Source organism: Panthera onca, chromosome X (genome assembly GCF_046562875.1).
Source record: "Panthera onca isolate mPanOnc1 chromosome X, mPanOnc1 haplotype 2, whole genome shotgun sequence".
In the NCBI taxonomy this organism is placed as follows: Eukaryota; Metazoa; Chordata; class Mammalia; order Carnivora; family Felidae; genus Panthera; species Panthera onca.
In genome coordinates this window covers 47,172,827-47,194,145 of record NC_138357.1, presented here as the reverse complement: position 1 = coordinate 47,194,145, position 21,319 = coordinate 47,172,827, and the positions used below count along the sequence as shown (strand labels likewise).

Here is a 21,319-nt window from a genome sequence, read left to right as displayed (position 1 = left end):
TTCTTGATTGGGAGGGAAGATGGCGGCGTAGGAGGACGCTGGGCTCACCGCGCGTCCTGCTGATCACTTAGATTCCACCTACACCTGCCTAAATAACCCAGAAAACCGCCAGAGGATTAGCAGAACGGAGTCTCCAGAGCCAAGCGCAGACGAGAGGCCCACAGAAGAGAGTAGGAAGGGCGGCGAGGCGGTGCGCGCTCCACGGACTGGTGGGAGGGAGCCAGGTCGGAGGGGCGGCTCACCAGCCAAGCAGAGCCCCCGGGTCAGGCTGGCAAAAGCGGAGGGGCCTGACGGACTGTGTTCTGACAGCAAGCATGACTTAGCATCTGGGAGGTCATAAGTTAACAGCTCTGCTCAGAAAGTGGGAAGGGTGGAGAACAAAGGGAGGGAGAGCTGCTGAGCCCCCAGACAGCAGAGCTCAGCTTGGCGGGGAACAAAGGCGCTCGCCAGCGCCATCTCCCCCGCCCATCCCCCAGCCAAAATCCCAAAGAGAACCAGTTCCTGCCAGGGAACTTGCTCGCTCCGCGCAAACACCCAACTCTGTGCTTCTGCGGAGCCAAACCTCCGGCAGCGGATCTGACTCCCTCCCGCTGCCACAGGGCCCCTCCTGAAGTGGATCACCTAAGGAGAAGCGAGCTAAGCCTGCCCCTCCTGCCCCCATGCACCTTGCCTACCCACCCCAGCTAATACGCCAGATCCCCAGCACCACAAGCCTGGCAGTGTGCAAGTAGCCCAGACGGGCCACGCCACCCCACAGTGAATCCCGCCCCTAGGAGAGGGGAAGAGAAGGCACATACCAGTCTGACTGTGGCCCCAGCTATGGGCTGGGGGCAGACATCAGGTCTGACTGCGGCCCCGCCCACCAACTCCAGTTATACACCACAGCACAGGGGAAGTGCCCTGCAGGTCCTCACCACTCCAGGGACTATCCAAAATGACCAAACGGAAGAATTCCCCTCAGAAGAATCTCCAGGAAATAACAACAGCTAATGAACTGATCAAAAAGGATTTAAATAATATAACAGAAAGTGAATTTAGAATAATAGTCATAAAATTAATCGCTGGGCTTGAAAACAGTATAGAGGACAGCAGAGAATCTCTTGCCACAGAGATCAAGGGACTAAGGAACAGTCACGAGGAGCTGAAAAGCGTTTTAAACGAAATGCAAAACAAAATGGAAACAATGACAGCTTGGATTGAAGAGGCAGAGGAGAGAATAGGTGAACTAGAAGATAAAGTTATGGAAAAAGAGGAAGCTGAAAGAAAGAGACACAAAAAACTCCAGGAGTATGAGGGGAAAATTAGAGAACTAAGTGATACACTAAAAAGAAATAATATACGCATAATTGGTATCCCAGAGGAGGAAGAGAGAGGGAAAGGTGCTGAAGGGGTACTTGAAGAAATAATAGCTGAGAACTTCCCTGAACTGGGGAAGGAAAAAGGCATTGAAATCCAAGAGGCACAGAGAACTCCCTTCAGACGTAACTTGAATCGATCTTCTGCACGACATATCATAGTGAAACTGGCAAAATACAAGGATAAAGAGAAAATTCTGAAAGCAGCAAGGGATAAACGTGCCCTCACATATAAAGGGAGACCTATAAGACTCGTGACTGATCTCTCTTTTGAAATTTGGCAGGTCAGAAAGGCTTGGCACGATATCTTCAGTGTGCTAAACAGAAAAAATATGCAGCCAAGAATCCTTTATCCAGCAAGTCTGTCATTTAGAATAGAAGGAGAGATAAAGGTCTTCCCAAACAAACAAAAACTGAAGGAATTTGTCACCACTAAACCAGCCCTACAAGAGATCCTAAAGGGGATCCTGTGAGACAAAGTACCAGAGACATCACTACAAGCATAAAACATACAGACATCACAATGACTCTAAACCCGTATCTTTCTATAATAACGCTGAACGTAAATGGATTAAATGCGCCAACCAAAAGACAGGGTATCAGAATGGATAAAAAAACAAGACCCATCTATTTGCTGTCTACAAGAGACTCATTTTAGATCTGAGGACACCTTTAGATTGAGAGTGAGGGGATGGAGAACTATTTATCATGCTACTGGAAGCCAAAAGAAAGCTGGAGTACCATACTTATATCAGACAAACTAGACTTTAAATTAAAGGCTGTAACAAAAGATGAAGAAGGGCATTATCTAATAATTACAGGGTCTATCCATCAGGAAGAGCTAACAATTATAAATGTCTATGCGCCGAATACCGGAGCCCCCAGATATATAAAACAATTACTCATAAACATAAGCAACCTTATTGATAAGAATGTGGTCATTGCAGGGGACTTTAACACCCCACTTACAGAAATGGATAGATCATCTAGACACACGGTCAATAAAGAAACAAGGGCCCTGAATGATACATTGGATCAGATGGACTTGACAGATATATTTAGAACTCTGCATCCCAAAGCAACAGAATATACTTTCTCCTCGAGTGCACATGGAACATTCTCCAAGATAGATCACCTACTGGGTCACAAAACCGCCCTTCATAAGTTTACAAGAATTGAAATTATACCATGCATAGTTTCAGACCACAATGCTATGAAGCTTGAAATCGAACACAGGAAAAAGTCTGGAAAACCTCCAAAAGCATGGAGGTTAAAGAACACCCTACTAACGAATGAGTGGGTCAACCAGGCAATTAGAGAAGAAATTTAAAAATATATGGAAACAAACGAAAATGAAAATACAACAATCCAAATGCTTTGGGACGCAGCGAAGGCAGTCCTGAGAGGAAAATACATTGCAATCCAGGCCTATCTCAAGAAACAAGAAAAATCCCAAATACAAAATCTAACAGCACACCTAAAGGAAATAGAAGCAGAACAGCAAAGACAGCCTAAACCCAGCAGAAGAAGAGAAATAATAAAGATCAGAGCAGAAATAAACAATATAGAATCTAAAAAAACTGTAGAGCAGATCAACGAAACCAAGAGTTGGTTTTTTGAAAAAATAAATAAAATTGACAAACCTCTAGCCAGGCTTCTCAAAAAGAAAAGGGAGATGACCCAAATAGATAAAATCATGAATGAAAATGGAATTATGACAACCAATCCCTCAGAGATACAAACAATTATCAGGGAATACTATGAAAAATTATATGCCAACAAATTGGACAACCTGGAAGAAATGGACAAATTCCTAAACACCCACACTCTTCCAAACCTCAATCAGGAGGAAATAGAAAGCTTGAACAGACCCATAACCAGCGAAGAAATTGAATCGGTTATCAAAAATCTCCCAACAAATAAAAGTCCATGACCAGATGGCTTCCCAGGGGAGTTCTACCAGACGTTTAAAGCAGAGATAATACCTATCCTTCTCAAGCTATTCCAAGAAATAGAAAGGGAAGGAAAACATCCAGACTCATTCTATGAAGCCAGTATTACTTTGATTCCTAAACCAGACAGAGACCCAGTAAAAAAAGAGAACTACAGGCCAATATCCCTGATGAATATGGATGCAAAAATTCCCAATAAGATACTAGCAAATCGAATTCAACGGCATATAAAAAGAATTATTCACCATGATCAAGTGGGATTCATTCCTGGGATGCAGGGCTGGTTCAACATTCGCAAATCGATCAACGTGATACATCACATTAATAAAAAAAAAAGAGAAGAACCATATGATCCTGTCAATCGATGCAGAAAAGGCCTTTGACAAAATCCAGCACCCTTTCTTAATAAAAACCCTTGAGAAAGTCAGGATAGAAGGAACATACTTAAAGATCATAAAAGCCATTTATGAAAAGCTCACAGCTAACATCATCCTCAACGGGGAAAAACTGAGAGCTTTTTCCCTGTGATCAGGAACACGACAGGGGTGCCCACTCTCACCGCTGTTGTTTAACATAGTGCTGGAAGTTCTAGCATCAGCAATCAGACAACAAAAGGAAATCAAAGGCATCAAAATTGGCAAAGATGAAGTCAAGCTTTCGCTTTTTGCAGATGACATGATATTATACATGGAAAATCCGATAGACTCCACAAAAAGTCTCCTAGAACTGATACATGAATTCAGCAAAGTTGCAGGATACAAAATCAATGTACAGAAATCAGTTGCATTCTTATACACTAACAATGAAGCAACAGAAAGACAAATAAAGAAACTGATCCCATTCACAATTGCACTAAGAAGCATAAAATACCTAGGAATAAACCTAACCAAAGATGTAAAAGATCTGTATGCTGAAAACTATAGAAAGCTTATGCAGGTAATTGAAGAAGATATAAAGAAATGGAAAGACATTCCCTGCTCATGGATTGGAAGAATAAATATTGTCAAAATGTCAATACTACCCAAAGCTATCTACACATTCAATGCAATCCCAATCAAAATTGCACCAGCATTCTTCTCAAATCTAGAACAAGCCATCCTAAAATTCATATGGAACCACAAAAGGCCCCGAATAGCCAAAGTAATTTTGAAGAAGAAGACCAAAGCAGGAGGCATCACAATCCCAGACTTTAGCCTCTACTACAAAGCTGTAATCATCAAGACAGCATGGTATTGGCATAAAAACAGACACATAGACCAATGGAATAGAATAGAAACCCCAGAACTAGACCCACAAACGTATGGCCAACTCATCTTTGACAAAGCAGGAAAGAACACCCAATGGAAAAAAGACAGTCTCTTTAACAAATGGTGCTGGGAGAACTGGACAGCAACATGCAGAAGGTTGAAACTGGACCACTTTCTCACACCATTCACAAAAATACTCTCAAAATGGATAAAGGACCTGAATGTGAGACAGGAAACCATCAAAACCTTAGAGGAGAAAGCAGGAAAAGACCTCTCTGACCTTAGCCGTAGCAATCTCTTACTCGGCACATCCCCAAAGGCAAGGGAATTAAAAGAAAAAGTGAATTACTGGGACCTTATGAAGATAAAAAGCTTCTGCACAGCAAAGGAAACAACAAAACTAAAAGGCAACCAACGGAATGGGAAAAGATATTTGCAAATGACATATCGGACAAAGGGCTAGTATCCAAAATCTATAAAGAGCTCATCAAACTCCACACACGAAAAACAAATAACCCAGTGAAGAAATGGGCAGAAAACATGAATAGACACTTCTCTAAAGAAGACATCCGGATGGCCAACAGGCACATGAAAAGATGTTCAACGTCGCTCCTTATAAGGGAAATACAAATCAAAACCACACTCAGGTATCACCTCACGCCAGTCAGAGTGGCCAAAATGAACAAATCAGGAGACTATAGATGCTGGAGAGGATGTGGAGAAACGGTAACCCTCTTGCACTGTTGGTGGGAATGTAAATTGGTGCAGCCGCTCTGGAAAGCAGTGTGGAGGTTCCTCAGAAAATTAAAAATAGACCTACCCTATGACCCAGCAGTAGCACTGCTAGGAATTTACCCAAGGGATACAGGAGTACTGATGCATAGGGGCACTTGTACCCCAATGTTTATAGCAGCACTCTTAACAATAGCCAAATTATGGAAAGAGCCTAAATGTCCATCAACTGATGAATGGATAAAGAAATTGTGGTTTATATACACAATGGAATACTACATGGCAATGAGAAAGAATGAAATATGGCCTTTTGTAGCAACGTGGATGGAACTGGAGAGTGTGATGCTAAGTGAAATAAGCCATACAGAGAAAGACAGATACCATATGGTTTCACTCTTATGTGGATCCTGAGAAACGTAACAGAAACCCATGGGGGAGGGGAAGGAAAAAAAAAAAGAGGTTAGAGTGGGAGAGAGCCAAAGCATAAGAGACTGTTAAAAACTGAGAACAAACTGAGGGTTTATGGGGGGTGGGAGGGAGGGGAGGGTGGGTGATGGGTATTGAGGAGGGCACCTTTTGGGATGAGCACTGGGTGTTGTATGGAAACCAATTTGACAGTAAATTTCATATATTAAAAAATTAAAAATAAATAAATAAATAAATAAATAAATATTTTTTTTAAAACAAACAAACAAACAAAACCACAATTTCTTTATACATTCATCAGTTGATGGACATTTAGGCGCTTTCCATAATTTGGCTCTTGTTGAGAGTGCTGCTATAAACATTGGGGTACAAGTGCCCCTATGCATCAGGACTCCTGTATCCCTTGGGTAAATTCCTAGCAGTGCTATTGCTGGGTCATAGGGTAGGTCTTTTTAATTTTTTGGGGAACCTCCACACTGTTTTCCAGAGTGGCTTGGAACTCTGAGATTTTAAAAAAGAGTCTAAATGAAGGTTAATTTGGTGAATTGCACAATTTAGCTCCTACATATTCAGACTCAAAGTAGATATTTTCAACTAGAATAAAATAATATAACAGAAACACTATGGTTTGATTTTCAAAGCAACAAACCAAAAATACAATACCCAAGTGCCCCTCTGTCCTGCTATCTGACTGATCAAGTCCCTAATTGTCTACTTAATCCTCTCCTCCTTGAAACAATAGAATAGAATGGAATAAATATTTATTGTGCTATTGTGTGCCAGGCCAGGAAACTTACATATATTTTTGTATTTCATTATAACCACTTTAAATTGGAACTGTCTAAAGTTATACACTTGTTAGAAAGACAAATCTGATATTCCAGTCCAGGTCTAACAGCAAGACCTTTGTTCATAACCACTATACCTTGCTGAAAGGATGATGACCAGATCACTGTATCCCTGGAACTAAGCCAACCTTCCAGGAATTATTTGAATTTTCATGGCTCAATGAGAATGAGAAGAACAATGCTGTTTGGTCAGAAGAGGTGCTAATTATCCAGCTCTGCAAGTATACTATCATGGCTAGAGAACTCCCTACGAGATTCCACTACCATGCACTTTGTGACAAATACCATTAACTGTATCACTTCATAGGGAAGTGAATGCCTACAAAAGTTTTGTAAAATACATGCAAGGGTACTTGACAGAAACCCTACTCTCTGGTATCACAGGAGCATTTTAGCAGAAAATACTTACTTAATTTGGTGTTCACTTCCTTGCATATGGGACCGGAACATTTCTAAAGATGTAAAGGTGATATTACAAATATGGCAAACGTAGGTCCTCATACTAAATGCTGAAAAAAGAGAGAGTCAAATTTAAGGAGGTCAATATGGACAGGAATTTACTAGAGATCATCTACAGAACTTTCCCAATTTAAAGGTAAGGCCCAGAGAGGTCAAATGACTTGGTCAAAGTAAAAGAGCAGGTCAGTAATAGAGCTAACCTCTCAGAGCCCATGTTTCTTAATTTAAAGCCCAGAATTCTTCACACTACACTACACTACACTACACTACACTACACTACACTACTTCTTTAGCCTTGGCCTCTTTCTTGAGACTATTATCTGCCTGCCTATTGTTTCTACATGGAAGTGCAGTAGACACTTCAAATTTAGTATGCCCAATTAACCTTTGCCTCTTAATCCCTTAATCAACCTCTTTTTTCTTGCCCCTAATTATCTTGCCATCCAACAAAAACATGAAATGTTCCAAAAGATTAAACAAAAACAAAGTTTTACTCTCTTACATGAAATCACTGTAGTGCATTAATTTACCAAAAGTAATTCCCACAGACAGATATTAGAAAAGAGAGAGGTTCAGTGAGCCCCACTCTCAGGATAAAAGCTGAAAGAAAAATTCTAAAACAAAACTACTAGTTACTACTTCAAAAGAGTCAAAAACTATAGAATAGGTATGCCAGCTATTTCTCTGTTCTGCTTCTTAGGTAGAGCTGAAAGCAGAGGATAAATTAATCTTTATTTTCTTAACCTCATCATCCTTCCAATTTCTCTTTGGTCAGAAGTAGAAAATTAATAAATTTCATAAGCCAAATATAAAATAATCCCACCCTAAAGAAGAGGCAATAAATTGGTGGATGCAGTAATTTTAAGATGAAGCATGTTCATCTTTTAAATCAAACAGCAACTTAATCATTCAAATGATGCTAAATTAATCAAGGATATTGGTCTTGTCCAAGCAAATATTATTCATAGAAACAGAAGACTATTGTTAATGAGAAAGAAAGATGCAACTTTGAATAACATGAGGACTCTGCTTACTACTGACATAACTCTAGTGGGCCAAGGAGAGCTCAGCAGGTTATGCCAAAAACTGAATGAATGATTCCTTGTAACTATCCTTTCTCCCAGTGGTCTGATTTCATGCTAATCAAGTCTATTTCTGATTATAATTCGGCTTCTCATATTCTTTGATACCAAAAAAGGAATACCCTGGATGATATATCCAGGTTTTAAAAACCCTAGGAACTGAAAAAAGATATTATCCTCTCCTACCATAAATCAATACCAGAATGACAATATATTAACTTAAATTACAATGTTTCCCAGACTCCAGAATTACTTGAAGTATTATTTAAAATATAGATCTTTAAGGAGCGCATGCTCAGTTGGTTGAGCATCCGACTTCGGCTCAGGTCATGATCTCATAGTTCATGAGTTCTAGCCCCACGTTGGGCTCTGTGCTGACAGCTCGGAGCCTGGAGTCTGCTTCAGATTCTGTGTCTCCCTCTCTCTCTCTGCCCTTCCCCCACTTGTGCTCTGTCATTCTCTCTCTCTCAAAAATAAATAAACATTAAAAAATTAAAATATAGATCCCTAAGCCTCTCCCTGTGTAACATGATCCTCTGTCTCTGGGACAGGGGATTTATGTTTTAACAATACCCCAGGTAATTATTCTTAGAGAATGTGTGGGGAATACACTAAGAGAATACCTTTATAGTTCCTTGATTATTTATCAGCGTTTTCTAAGTTTGTGGTCTCGTCAGTCCCTGATTTGAGGCTGGTCAACCCTGAAGATTTTGGACTTCCTGCAAAGCTAAGGACTAAATCCAGGAGTCTGCATGTTCACAACAATCCTTTTCAAAAAATTATCAATACCCTTATTTAACAACTGTGGAAATTAAAGCTCATATTTGCTTGGCCAACACCATACATTTTGAGAACACCCAAGTTATGCAAGATAAGCAGGAATCCTGGTTTCGTCTGTGTTAATGGTGCTCAATGTTAGCTACACATTAGAACGATGTGGAAAACTTTAAAAATATTAATGTTACAGCTCCACATTGGACCATTTAAATCAGAATCTCCAGGAGCAGAACCAGGCTTTCTTACTTTTTGAAAGTGTTTTACAATAGCCAAATTATGGAAAGGGCCTAAATGTCCATCAACTGATGAATGTATAAAGAAATTGTGGTTTATATACACAATGGAGTACTACGTGGCAATGAGAAAGAATGAAATATGGCCCTTTGTAGCAACGTGGATGGAACTGGAGAGTGTGATGCTAAGTGAAATAAGCCATACAGAGAAAGACAGATACCATATGTTTTCACTCTTATGTGGATCCTGAGAAACTTAACAGAAACCCATGAGGGAGGGGAAGGAAAAAAAAAGAGGTTAGAGTGGGAGAGAGCCAAAGCATAAGAGACTCTTAAAAACTGAGAACTGAGGGTTGATGGGGGGTAGGAAGGAAGGGAGGGTGGGTGATGGGTATTGAGGAGGGCACCTTTTGGGATGAGCACTGGGTGTTGTATGGAAACCAATTTGACAATAAATTTCATATATTAAAAACAACAACAACAACAACAACAACAAAAATAAATAAAATAGAAAGTGTTTTAGATGATTTTTCTATACAACTGTTGTTGAGCACCACTCCCCTAAATTATCAAGCTGATGATCTTCATTATGATTATAAACTCAGATTATATTTTAGGGATTTTACATATTTGTTTAGTGCTTATAAAGAATATAGTATTCATAATGTTCTCCTCAGTTCCTCCTTTGCTTCTTCGCAGATTATATCAGGAGATTATAATATACGTAATAGAGGTGTTTAGAGAAGCTTCAGGTCACATATAAAAGATACAGAGGCAGTTCTGGAACTGTAGTCTGATTACTATTACCTTAGCCTTTGTCTTTTTCATACACTGATATTCTGTGTTGTTTCCTAGATACAGACATCTCATAAAATAATATATTCAAAAAATATATCTCAAAAAATAATACATAAAAAATATACTAAATGGTATAAACCTTTTCTGTGAAGATATGAAGCCTATTTATTGGCTCCAAGATCAGAATTCCTGGTCTAATTCTCTGCAACCTGACTCCCCTGTTTCTTTTTCTTTTCCTCTTTTAAATTGAAGTGGAATTAATATATAGTGCCATATCAGTTTCAGACACACAATATAATGATTAAACAATTCTATACATTACTTAGTGCTCATCAAGATAAGTGTACTCTAAATCCTATTTATCCACTGTGTTTCTTACACTTTCTATTCTCCTATCTGAGTCTGCTCCTTGGCCCTGTCCAGCTTTATTGCCTTCAGCTCTGCTAGGACTCCTTGTTTCTGACTTTACCCAGAAACTCAAGCTTCTCTGCATCTCATACCATTCAGAATCTTCCATAACCTAACACTTGTGGGGCCCACTTTTCTCCGAATCACAGTCCTATCTCATAACTCCCCAGACTAAGATCTTTGTTTTCAAAGAATAGATTGGGGGAAATTCATGTCTTTATAGTCTAATGTTGTGGTTCTCAATCTTGGCTCTATAGCCCAATCACTTGGGGAGTTAAAAAATATAAAACAAAACACTAGTGTATAGGTTCTAGGGATTCTAATTTAATTTATTTGAGGGATGGCTTGAGCATTGAGATTTCTAAAAGCTCCCTGCATGATTCTAACATGTAGTCAAGGTGAGAACCATTGGTCTAATAGCTTAAATGAAAAGTAATCAATTGAGAGTTGCATGTAAGCAAAAATGCAACTCAATGTGGGATTTAGTTTATGAGGAAAAATTGAAAATGTCTAATTTACCTATTTTAAACTTATGACAGGAGAACAAAACATTAAAAAAAAAGTAACCTTTGTTTAGAACCTATTCTGTGATGGGTACTGCACATACTGTTTCATTTCATCCTTTGTCAATCCTGTGAAGTAGCCTTATTTTCATTTTACACCTGAGGAATCTGAGATACAATTGGGTAAATGACTTCAAACATATCTCCTTCTAAGGATAAACAAATCTATGTTTACTCTTCTATGTGACACTGCCTCTCAATTAACAATTAGCAAATATTGAGAAAAAATATATACTCATTACCATATAACGCACTGAGATGGATATTGCAGAATAAAATATAATCTTTTGTCTTAAGGAAGCTAATTCAGTTAAGGAGCTATAATTAATGCAATTGTCAATGAACAGTGAAATCTGTGAAAAATCACAGGAAGGAGAGAATGTCAGGGGGATGAATGTCAAGGGGAGAATAGCTAGAGTAGTGAGGGAAGTTATGATGGATCTTGGAGGACAAGAAGAATTTGAATCATAAGGAAGGTAGAAAAGGGCATTCCAGGGGATGGAAACAGTATCAGATATGGCAGAGATAGAAATGAGTATGATGTGTTGATTTCAAATAATCTGTTCAACAAACACTGAGGGCCTATATGGCACCAACCATCATGCTAGATTCTAGGTGTACAAGATGGATAAAATGGGCAGGTTTCTCACAAACCCAAGTGAGAAACAGATATTTAAATAAAGGATTTCATTCTAATTAGGTAAAAGGTAAGAAGTATGCTTAAGGGGTATGGAAGCTCAAAGAAGTAGAGGCACTTAAGCACAGTGTGGTAGTCTGGAGAAGGCTATTGGAAGAGATGATGCCTTAGTTAAACGTGGAAGGATGAAAATTAGTTAACTTGATGAAAAGAGTTGAGAAGATTATTGTGTGTAGAGGGACTAGCATGAAAGAAGCATATAAGTGCTTATAGGAGCTTCTTAAAATTTGGAATTGTTGTAGAATAAAATAGAACAGGACAAGATGGAGAGGCAAAAGGGTGTCAGGTCAGAGAGATGTATATGTTATGCTAAGGGGCCTAGACTTTTTATCCTGTGTATTGTGAAAACTTGAAATGCTTTAAGTAGTAAGTGACATAGTCAGCTGTGTGTTTTAGACAAATCTCTCCTCTAGCTGCAATATGGAGGATAAATTTGAGAGTAACAAACCTTAAAGCAAGGAGACCACATTTATGTAAATATACTAGGCCAGGCAAGAGATAAGGAAGGCATGGGCTAGAACACATGGAACAGGGAGATTGGTGAAATATACCATTAAAATTGGCATAACTTAGTGACTGATTGAATGTGGGATATAAGTTTACCTGAAGGGTGTGAGAAGGGGAAATGTAGAAGAGTGGAAGAGAGTCTTGGAGAGTGGGGCAGGTTTTAATACCACTGCTGAGAGGAGAGTGAAGAGGAAGGTAAAGGATTAAGTAGGACTTCAAGTCCATAGAGGTTGGATTCCAAGACTTTCAAGGTACCCAATCTGTAGCTTTACATAATTTTCCATAGCATCACCCAGTACTCTGAATATAAAAGTAGAAAAGGTGGACTGTGGAACTGATCTAGGGTTGAATTCTTGCTACTAGGGAGAGAATAACAATGAAGTATAAGTAAAGCCTTCCAAAAGGTTGTTACAGAATTGGGAATGTGAAATTATGGTAGTGCAAACGCAATGGAAGGGTACAGGAAGGAAAAACAGTTCTAATAAGACTTGATAAGACTTGCTGATGGACAGGATGTAGCAAAATTCAGTAGTCGAAGATGCCCTCAAAGAGTCAAATGTAGGTGACTAATAAATAGTGGTACTACTGGTAAAGGCCGGAATCTTGGGAAATTAAAGTTGGTTTTAGAGAAGATTATTAATTCCATTTTAGATATGTTGAGGTACAGGTGAAGGTGAGACATCTAAGTGCAATAACGAGGCTACAAATTAGTAAAATAAACAAAACAAATACAATAAGTAAAAAATGCATACATACTTTAGTTCCATATCGTTATGGTAGCCATCCCTGTGCTAATAAGATCTGGGCTGGATGAGGGACATGAGGAAAGCAGTGAGAATGATGAAAAAAGACAGAGATTAGGTATAGTAGGAGCACATACAAAGTGGATGGAAAATAAGGCAGAGACAGAAAGAAGGGTTATAAGTGAAATAATTAAGGTGTCACATGTCAAGTTGTTTTTGTCTTACCACTTGATTGCTTATAATATGGGTTTCTGTTCTGTTCTTTGAAATTCTCACTAGCTAATTTAAATTCTTCAGCCAGTTTTTAAATCCTCAAATATTTACTCTTCTTAAAATGGAATAGTCAAAGTAGTAAGGAAAATTTGTTCTATTATGCTAGTGGTCAGCACTCCCTCCCTGGCCAGATGAAAATTTCACCAAAATCTTTCTTCTCTTATACTAATAACCTTGAAATTTGAGAGTGCTAACATGACCCTCCCTTTAGAAGTGACCAGAGTACACACACTTCTCATAACTGACTCAGTTCCAATTTTACCTAATTCTAGCCATTAAATTAGAAGGTACTTATTTCAGATATCATCACCCCAGCAATAGGAAAAATACTGTAACAAGTAAAAGTTTGGCATTTCTCCAAACATCTACTACTTTATGAAGCCCTACCACTTCTATTTCTACACTTGTCTAAGACAACATTCTTCAAAATCCTAGATAGAAACACAGATCTCTATGTAACTTTTTGGGATATGTTGAATCATATTAATTAGGAAACTTAAATACTATAAGCATAGGGTTAGCACTCAACATATCAAAATTAATAGTGCACGGATTCATATATTAAACTAATCTCTACTGAGGTAGGCCTAATCTGTGCCAGTTTCTATCTTTAACACTTGAAATACAGACAAGTTAGATGAAGTCCTTACCCTCAAAGACCTTACATTCTGGTGGGAGATAAAGACACATACAGAGAAAATTAGACACACAGGCTAAGGAAGCACAGAAGATAAGTCTTGAAGGAAGTGAAAAGGCTTCCAGGGAAGTAGCATGTTAATGAATGAGTAGGAATTGAAGAGAAGATGTTTCAGACAAAACGGCAGCATGAACAAGGGCAGAGAGATGAGAAATAGGGTAATAGTTTCTGGAAACCAAAAGCAGTTTGCAGGTTCTGACCTAACACAGATCATGGCAGGAAGTAGGAGGGGATATGCCTGGAGAAGGCAGGAAGGAGCAAGATGGCAAGGAGCTATGAAGCTTAGATTTTTATCCTCAGAAAATAGAGAAACAATCGAGGGTTTTAAAGTGAGGAATGGCATGGAAAGATGTGCACTTTAGGTGAAACACTCTAGTGGTTAAATTAAGGGTAGATTTGGGGAGACAAAACTGATGGCAGGGAGAGTAGTTAGGAGGTTGTGGCAATGTTCTAGAACAATGCTTCTCAAAATTTATTGTGAGTACAAATGATCTAGGGATCTTGTCAAAATGCAGTTTCTGATTCAGTAGGTCTTCAGTGAGGACTGAGATTCTTTTTCTAACACGCTCGCAAATGATGCTAACGATGCTGGTCACAAACCACATTTTGAGTAGCAAAGCTCTAGGAGAGATGTTGAGGGCCTGATCTAGTGTGGGAAAAGCAGGGCTAGAGATAAGGGAACTGGTAAAACAGTCTTAGCTTTGTGTTTCATTAGATATAAGAAGTGAAAAAGGTAATTTTGGGGGAGTCACAGTCAACTACAGGTTTCTACTTTGAACGAATGGAATTGAAATGGCTATGAAGTATTCAGGTAAAGCAGTAGCTGCCAGTTGGATATGAGTCCAAAGCTTGACAGAAAGGTCATAAGCATACAGATAAGATGAAATCAGGGTAACAGATCAGATCATATTTGTATAGTGAGGGCAAAATGGAGCCACAGGAACACCTACATTTAGGTAATGAATTAAAAAAAGAGCCCCCAAAGAAAACAGAAAAGAAATAGAAACACACAAGAAGAGTAGAGCTTTAGGAGTTACATATGGCAAAGATTAGGGCTTTAAGGAGGGAGTGATAAATATTTTCACATGAAGCAAAAAGTTCTAGTAAGGAAAGAACTGAAAAAGAACAGTGAGTGGAGGAAGAGAAGTGGGTGGAAGAGAGAATATGAAACGCGAATAAAATATACTAGTAGTGAGAAGGTGCCTGTGGGGGAAAAATGAAAAAAAAAATATGGTTAGAAGAGCAAGTGGATTCCTTCAGTCAGGATCAGAATCTTTATTGTGCCTGAATTCTTGCCACTCTTTCTAGTTCCTTTGTTAATACTCTCTCCTTCCCACTTCTACAAATCTAAATCATATACTTCCTCTACGAACATTTTCTGAACCATGATGTTTTACTCCCCTGGTTACCAAAAATATGTACACAAAAATTCATGCCTGTAGCCTCTTACAATGAAGTATCATTAACGTAACTAGTTTACACACTTGCTCCTTCAGGGAAAATGGTATACCCTCATTTGTATTCCCAAGAATAAGTAGCCTAGTACCTTAGAGACACTTAAACCATACTTAGTAACTAAATAATATAACTACAGTGTCACTAATTAAAAATGCTTCCTTATGTACCTATGACATAACATGAGACCATGGGAATACCTGTACTCGATTTTATAACTAATGAAGGTCATCTAAACTTTTCTGAGTCTCATTTTCTAGAAACCAACAGATGGACCCTGAAGTCCTTACTCATCTAAAATTCTATAATCCCATGAGTACTATCAACCTACTACTCAATATGAGTAAAATGATATATACATAAGACAATATGTTTCATAAAATATAACTTTTCTATGAAAGAGTTTTGGTATATTTTTACTGTTTACCATTTGCATCTGATTTTGCTGGAAGAGGTTTCTCTCTTATCTTGTCTACAAACTTCTTCCTAGCTTCATTTCTTTTGTGTTTTTTCCCAACATAATGTTGTTGGGCCATTAATGGACTATTAAAGGAAGCAGGACAGAGCTTGCAATACTTGTTTGGATTATTCAAATCCAAAGCACTGCTGGAAGAGGAAGGCATAGTCTTGTCTTTAATCCCACCTGGAGGAAGCTTGACAGCAAGAGGCTTCAGAAAAGTTGATTCTGCAGAAGTAGTAATAGGCACACCTGCTGAAATAATTGTAATGAGAAGTGATCAACATGTATTCAGCTATCAGATCTCCATTCATTATAAAGTATTAGGGAAATTCAGAATTCTTTGAAAACTTGCTATCTTTGGACTTTTTCCTCACAGGGCTGTTGGATAAAGGTACTCAGGTTAAAAAGAATTTCCTTCTGTGAAAACAAAAATTTGGATGCAAGTCTGACACCAAGTTTCTCCAACAAAGGTACAGGAAGGAAGAATATCAGCATTAGCTTTTAGCTTATTACATTAATTTGAAAAATAAACGAAAGCATGAGAGTTTAGGATGATTCTTGAAATTAGTGAGGGTAAAACAGAGGGTGCCAACTTCTAAGTTGGTGCCTTTCCTGAGTAGCACAGTAAGTCTATTCAGTCCAGATTTGTGGTGTTTGTATCAAAATAAAATTTATGCAGTTATTTAAGGCTATACAATAATGTTTCCACAATTACAGTTATTTCAGAGCTCTTATATTTCATAACCTCTCTGAGCTCAATTTGATGAATTGTGGGGACTGAAAATAAGACTTTACACGATAATTTCTATTGTAGGACATACTGATTCCAATCCTCTTTGGACCGACAGGAAGAAAAACAAATATGCAAAAATTAGAAAGACTAGAATAAGTTTAAAAATAATTCTGATTTAATTTATTAAGATAAAAGTATGTTTTAATGCTGTATGAGGCCTACAATATGAGTTGGAAATTAACCTTGTTAAATTTTCCATGCTATGCATGCCTTATTCCTAAAGTGTTGAAGCTAGTGTGCATGTGGTAACTTATTTATTGCAGAGGATTAATCATCTCATTTTTTGTTCTCATTTTTTGTTCAAAACACAAGTTTGATTTTTCCAGGGTATACTCTTCCACTTTAGGCCAGAAGTGAGATCTTTGTGATAGATTTCTCATGTGCTGGTGACTCAACATCACTGGAAGGAGGAAAGAGGCAATGTTTTATAGTTCTCTGTATCTTTGGGATCTAGCATAAAATAAGTGCGCATTATTGATTGATAATGTTGGTGGTACTTTTTCTTTATATTCAGAGGAAAAAAGCAGTGAACTATCAAGTTTGAAGGAGAGTCCATAAGATATGTATTTCTTCTGCTTATAGTTATAGTCAGAAAATGCTACACCGTAACTATATTATGATGAAGACACTGGTCTGAACATGTGAGAGAATGCTTTAGAAAGTACTAAAGAAAAAAACTGATAGATGGCAAGGGGAAGAAGTAAGAAGGAGCTAAGATTTTGTGATTTGATTAGAACCTGGACAGCTCAGGCTGCTTTTTATTGTTTCTTTATAGCAGCATAGCAAAAAACTTGTTTTCATTTGTATTTAATAAACTGAAAAGGAAAGGTCATAACATTTCTTAAAATTCAGCTAGCAATTACAATCTCCATACTAAATGACAAAGACACAGAAAGAGATTACTGGGCAGAAGAACAAGAATCCAGTTATTGCTCCAGAGTGAAAGTCTCTCTAATTAAAAAATGGGTAGCAGGTTGGGAAAAAATGACAGGGAGACCCTGTATGGAAGCTAAAGAGGTGAATATAACCTTACCCAACTCTGGCTGAAATCCTGATGGAGATACCTGATCATGCTCCTCCATTAATTGCTTCAGTTTTTTAGCATGGACTTTTCCCACATAGTGAGACTGAGCAACAACTGGAGAGCTAAATATCATGTTGCAGAGATCACAAAATTTGTTTCTGTCCACTACATTACTCCTATGCACCTGAAATAAGCACAATGTTGAAATAAGCACAATCTTGTTAGAATGATTTGATAACTCAAAGTTTAGAATTATGACATCAATATAGGCCACTTACCTTAAATTTCTTAACATCCATCTTCATTTTCTTACCAGGCACTTCGTTTTGTTCCCCATGAATTTGAGAATAAAACCTAACATTTTGAGCATGTTTCTCACTCTGAAAAAAGATATAATGTGACTTTGTACATTCAATGACAGAGGCACCCCAAATTTACACCTCTCTGAATTTCAGGATGGCATTTGTGAGTTGTAATATATGTGGTGTGTACCAAGTTTACGAAAGAGCTTCACATGCTTTTTCAAATCTCTAAATCTCAGTTAAAATAAAAATAATACTATAATTTAGAGGTCAATAACTTTATGTTCTTGTTTTTAACAGGCTCCTGGTTGCTTCTCAGTATCAAATTTCTTCTGCTTACTTACACATCTTGGGCAACATACCCAGATAAAAGACTGCATGTTTCAGCTTCCCTTTCAGCAAAATGTAACCATATGACTAGATTCTGGCCAAAAAGATATAATCTGAACTTTTCGGTGGAACTTCTGAGAAATCTCCTTAACAGGTTGGGAGATGAGCCCCTCTTCCAGCCTTCTTCCCTCCTGTTTCTGGAATTAAGATGGAAAGGTCAGAGTTCAAACAGTCATCTGGGACTATGGGGGATCTTGAGGACAAAAGCTAGCTCATCAAAACAGAAAGACAGAAAATACCTAGGTCCCTGATGATGTCATGGAACTGTCATATCAGCTTTGCACTGGCTACCTCTCAAATTCTTTTATGTGAAGATTTTAACCCTTCAAGGTTAATTAAGCACATTAGAGATTAGAAAAATCTCTAAAAATGTGTAACAAAATATATAAGAATAACAAAAGTATTGGTGTTGTGGTAGAAGGGAAACTAATATTCCTGAGCACATGCTGTGAGACAATCACTACAGAATTTTAAATTATGAAATATATCCATCTTATAGAAAAGCACAGGAAATAATATAGCTGAAGCCCATACCCACCATATATGTAGTTCTACTTCCTCATGCCCACAATCTCTTCCTCCTCACTCTCTCCCCATTAGTAACCACTGTCTTAGAGTTGATCTATATCATTTTATTTCATGCTTTTCCTTTTTTACCACATATGCATGTACCCATAAATGGTATTATATACTATCATCATTTAAAATTTTTATGAAAATAGAACCATTATATTCATATCCTTTTCAATTTGCTTTTTATAACTCTCTATTATATTTTTAAGATTTACCCATATTGGTACAGATAGTTCTCATTCATTTCTGCTACATGCTGCATAATATTCTACTCTATATGTTACCCATTTAGTCATATATTGAAGGCAGTTATATTTGTTTATTTTGCTATTAAAAGCATTTCTCCATTGAATACATGTAAACACATCTCTTAATATACATGTCCAAGGCTTTCTTTAAAGTAGATACCTAGAAGTAGAATTCTCTTGACTTACAAGATTTGAGGATTTTTAACTATAATATGTATTATAAAATTTGTTCCCAAAGATGTTGCAGCAGCCCACAACTCCAAATGCAATGAATTTAAAGGTTTCTGTCTTTGTATATTCTCCTGAAGTGTTATGTGCTATTAGATTTTAATTTTTGACATGATGATTTTGATAACACAGCTCATCACTTTAACTTACATTTCCTGTATGATCACTAGTGAAGCTGAGTATCTCTTCTATAGCCTGTTCATATTACTTTCCCATTTTTCTATTGGGTTGTTTCTTGTCCTAACTGATATATAGTCCTTTATATATTCTAGACACTAATCTTTTGTTACCTACATGGGCTATAAATACCACTCAATATGTGATTTGTTTTTTACCTTTATGATTTTTTTCATATAAATTTTCCTGACTACATCTTTATTTTAAAGCTATAGCAATGAAGCAAAACTCTTGTACAGAAAGGCAAACAAAGCAATACAATAACACAGAATAATAGCCACAAAACAAACATATATATGAAATTTAGAATATGAAAGAAGTGTCACTACAAATCAATGGGGCAAGAATGGACTGTGAAATCAACAGTGCTGAGACACCTGGCTCTCTGTATGGAAAAAATGTCATCAACACCCTCCTCCACATGCAAAAATCAATCCTAGATGGATTAACACTTTAACATATTAAATAAAACTTTTAAAGGTATTAGAAGAAAATAGAGGGAAGTATCTATATGACAAAAGTGCAAGAAATGGTTGCTTAAACAAATAAGTATATACAAAAAGGGAAATATTAATAACTGCAACATCATTAAAATTCAAAACTTCTTTGTCAAAGGTTAGTTGGCCGTATAATTGTAGATTTATTTCTGGGTTTTCTATTCTGTTCCATTGATCTATGTGTCCATTTTTGTGCCAGTACCATACTGTTCTTTTTTAATATTTATTTATTTATTTTGAGAGAGAGATAGAGAGCAGGGGAGGGGCAAAGAGAGAGGGAGACGGAGAATCCCAAGCAGGCTCTACAGCTGTCAGCGCAGAACCTGACGTGGGGCTCAAACTCATGAACTGTGAGATCATGACCTGAGCCAAAACCAAGAGTCGGAGACTTAACCGACTGAGCCACCCAGGCGCCCCAGTACTGTTTTGATCACTAAAGCTTTGTAACATAACTTGAAGTCTGGAATAGTGATGATACCTCCAGCTTTGCTTTTCTTTTTCAAGATTGCTTTCACCACACCAGGTATCTTGTGGTTCCATATAAATTTTAGGACTGTTTGTTCTAGTTCTGTGAAAAATGTTTTTGGTATTTTGATAAGGATTGCATTAAATGTGTAGATGGATTTGGGGAGTATAGACATTTAACAATATTTGTTCTTCAAATCCATGAACATGGAATGTCTTTCCATTTCTTTGTGTCCTCTTCATTTCAGCAGTGTTTTATAGTTTTCAAAGTACAAGTCTTTCCCCATTTTGGTTAGATTAATTCCTAGGTATCTTACTGGTTTTGGTGTAATTATAAATGAATTTATTCCTTAATTTCTCTTTCTGCTGTTTCATTATTGGTGTATAGAAATGTAACAGATTTTGGGGCGCCTGGGTGGCTCAGTCAGTTAAGCATCTGACTTCAGCTCAGGTCATGATCTCATGGTTCGTGGGTTTGAGCCCTGCATTGGGCTCTGTGTTGACAGCTCAGAGCCTGGAGCCTATTTCTGATTCTGTGTCTCTCTCTCTCTCTCTGCACCTCCCCCGCACACACTCTGTCTCTCTCTGTCTCTCAAATATAAGTAAACATTAAAAAAATTTTAAAAAGTAACAGATTTCTGAATGTTGATTATGTATCCTGTGACTTTACTGAATTTGTTTACCAGTTACAGCAGTTTTTTAGGTGGAGTCCTTTGGGAAAACTGGACAGCAACATGCAAATGAAACTGGACCACTTTCTTACATGATACACAAAAATAAATTCAAAATGGATTAAACACCTAAATATGAGACCTGAAACCATAAAAATCCTAGAGGAGAACATAGGCAGTAACCTCTTTGATATGGGCTGTAGCTACTTCTTTCTAGATAGGTCTCCTGAGGCAAGGTA

The 21,319-nt window shown here is 37.7% G+C and overlaps 1 protein-coding gene across 7 annotated transcripts in view; it reads right to left on the bottom strand.

The window, feature by feature from the left end:
• Nucleotides 1-21,319, bottom strand: part of ZMAT1 (zinc finger matrin-type 1) — a 44,963-nt gene that overhangs the window by 3,439 nt on the left and 20,205 nt on the right. For 2 of the 7 annotated variants that reach the window (XM_081794072.1, XM_081794074.1), the window contains 4 exons: nucleotides 17,808-17,909; nucleotides 17,539-17,713; nucleotides 15,680-15,964; nucleotides 6,970-7,069 (listed from right to left, as the gene is read on the bottom strand). In XM_081794072.1, the coding sequence (XP_081650198.1) occupies nucleotides 6,970-7,069; nucleotides 15,680-15,964; nucleotides 17,539-17,713; nucleotides 17,808-17,909 (662 nt within the window). Of the gene's footprint in view, nucleotides 1-6,969; nucleotides 7,070-12,840; nucleotides 14,876-15,679; nucleotides 15,965-17,538; nucleotides 17,714-17,807; nucleotides 17,910-21,319 lie in introns of those variants that run through there. The other 5 variants (XM_081794076.1, XM_081794073.1, XM_081794077.1 and 2 more) reach the window with 5 other exon arrangements.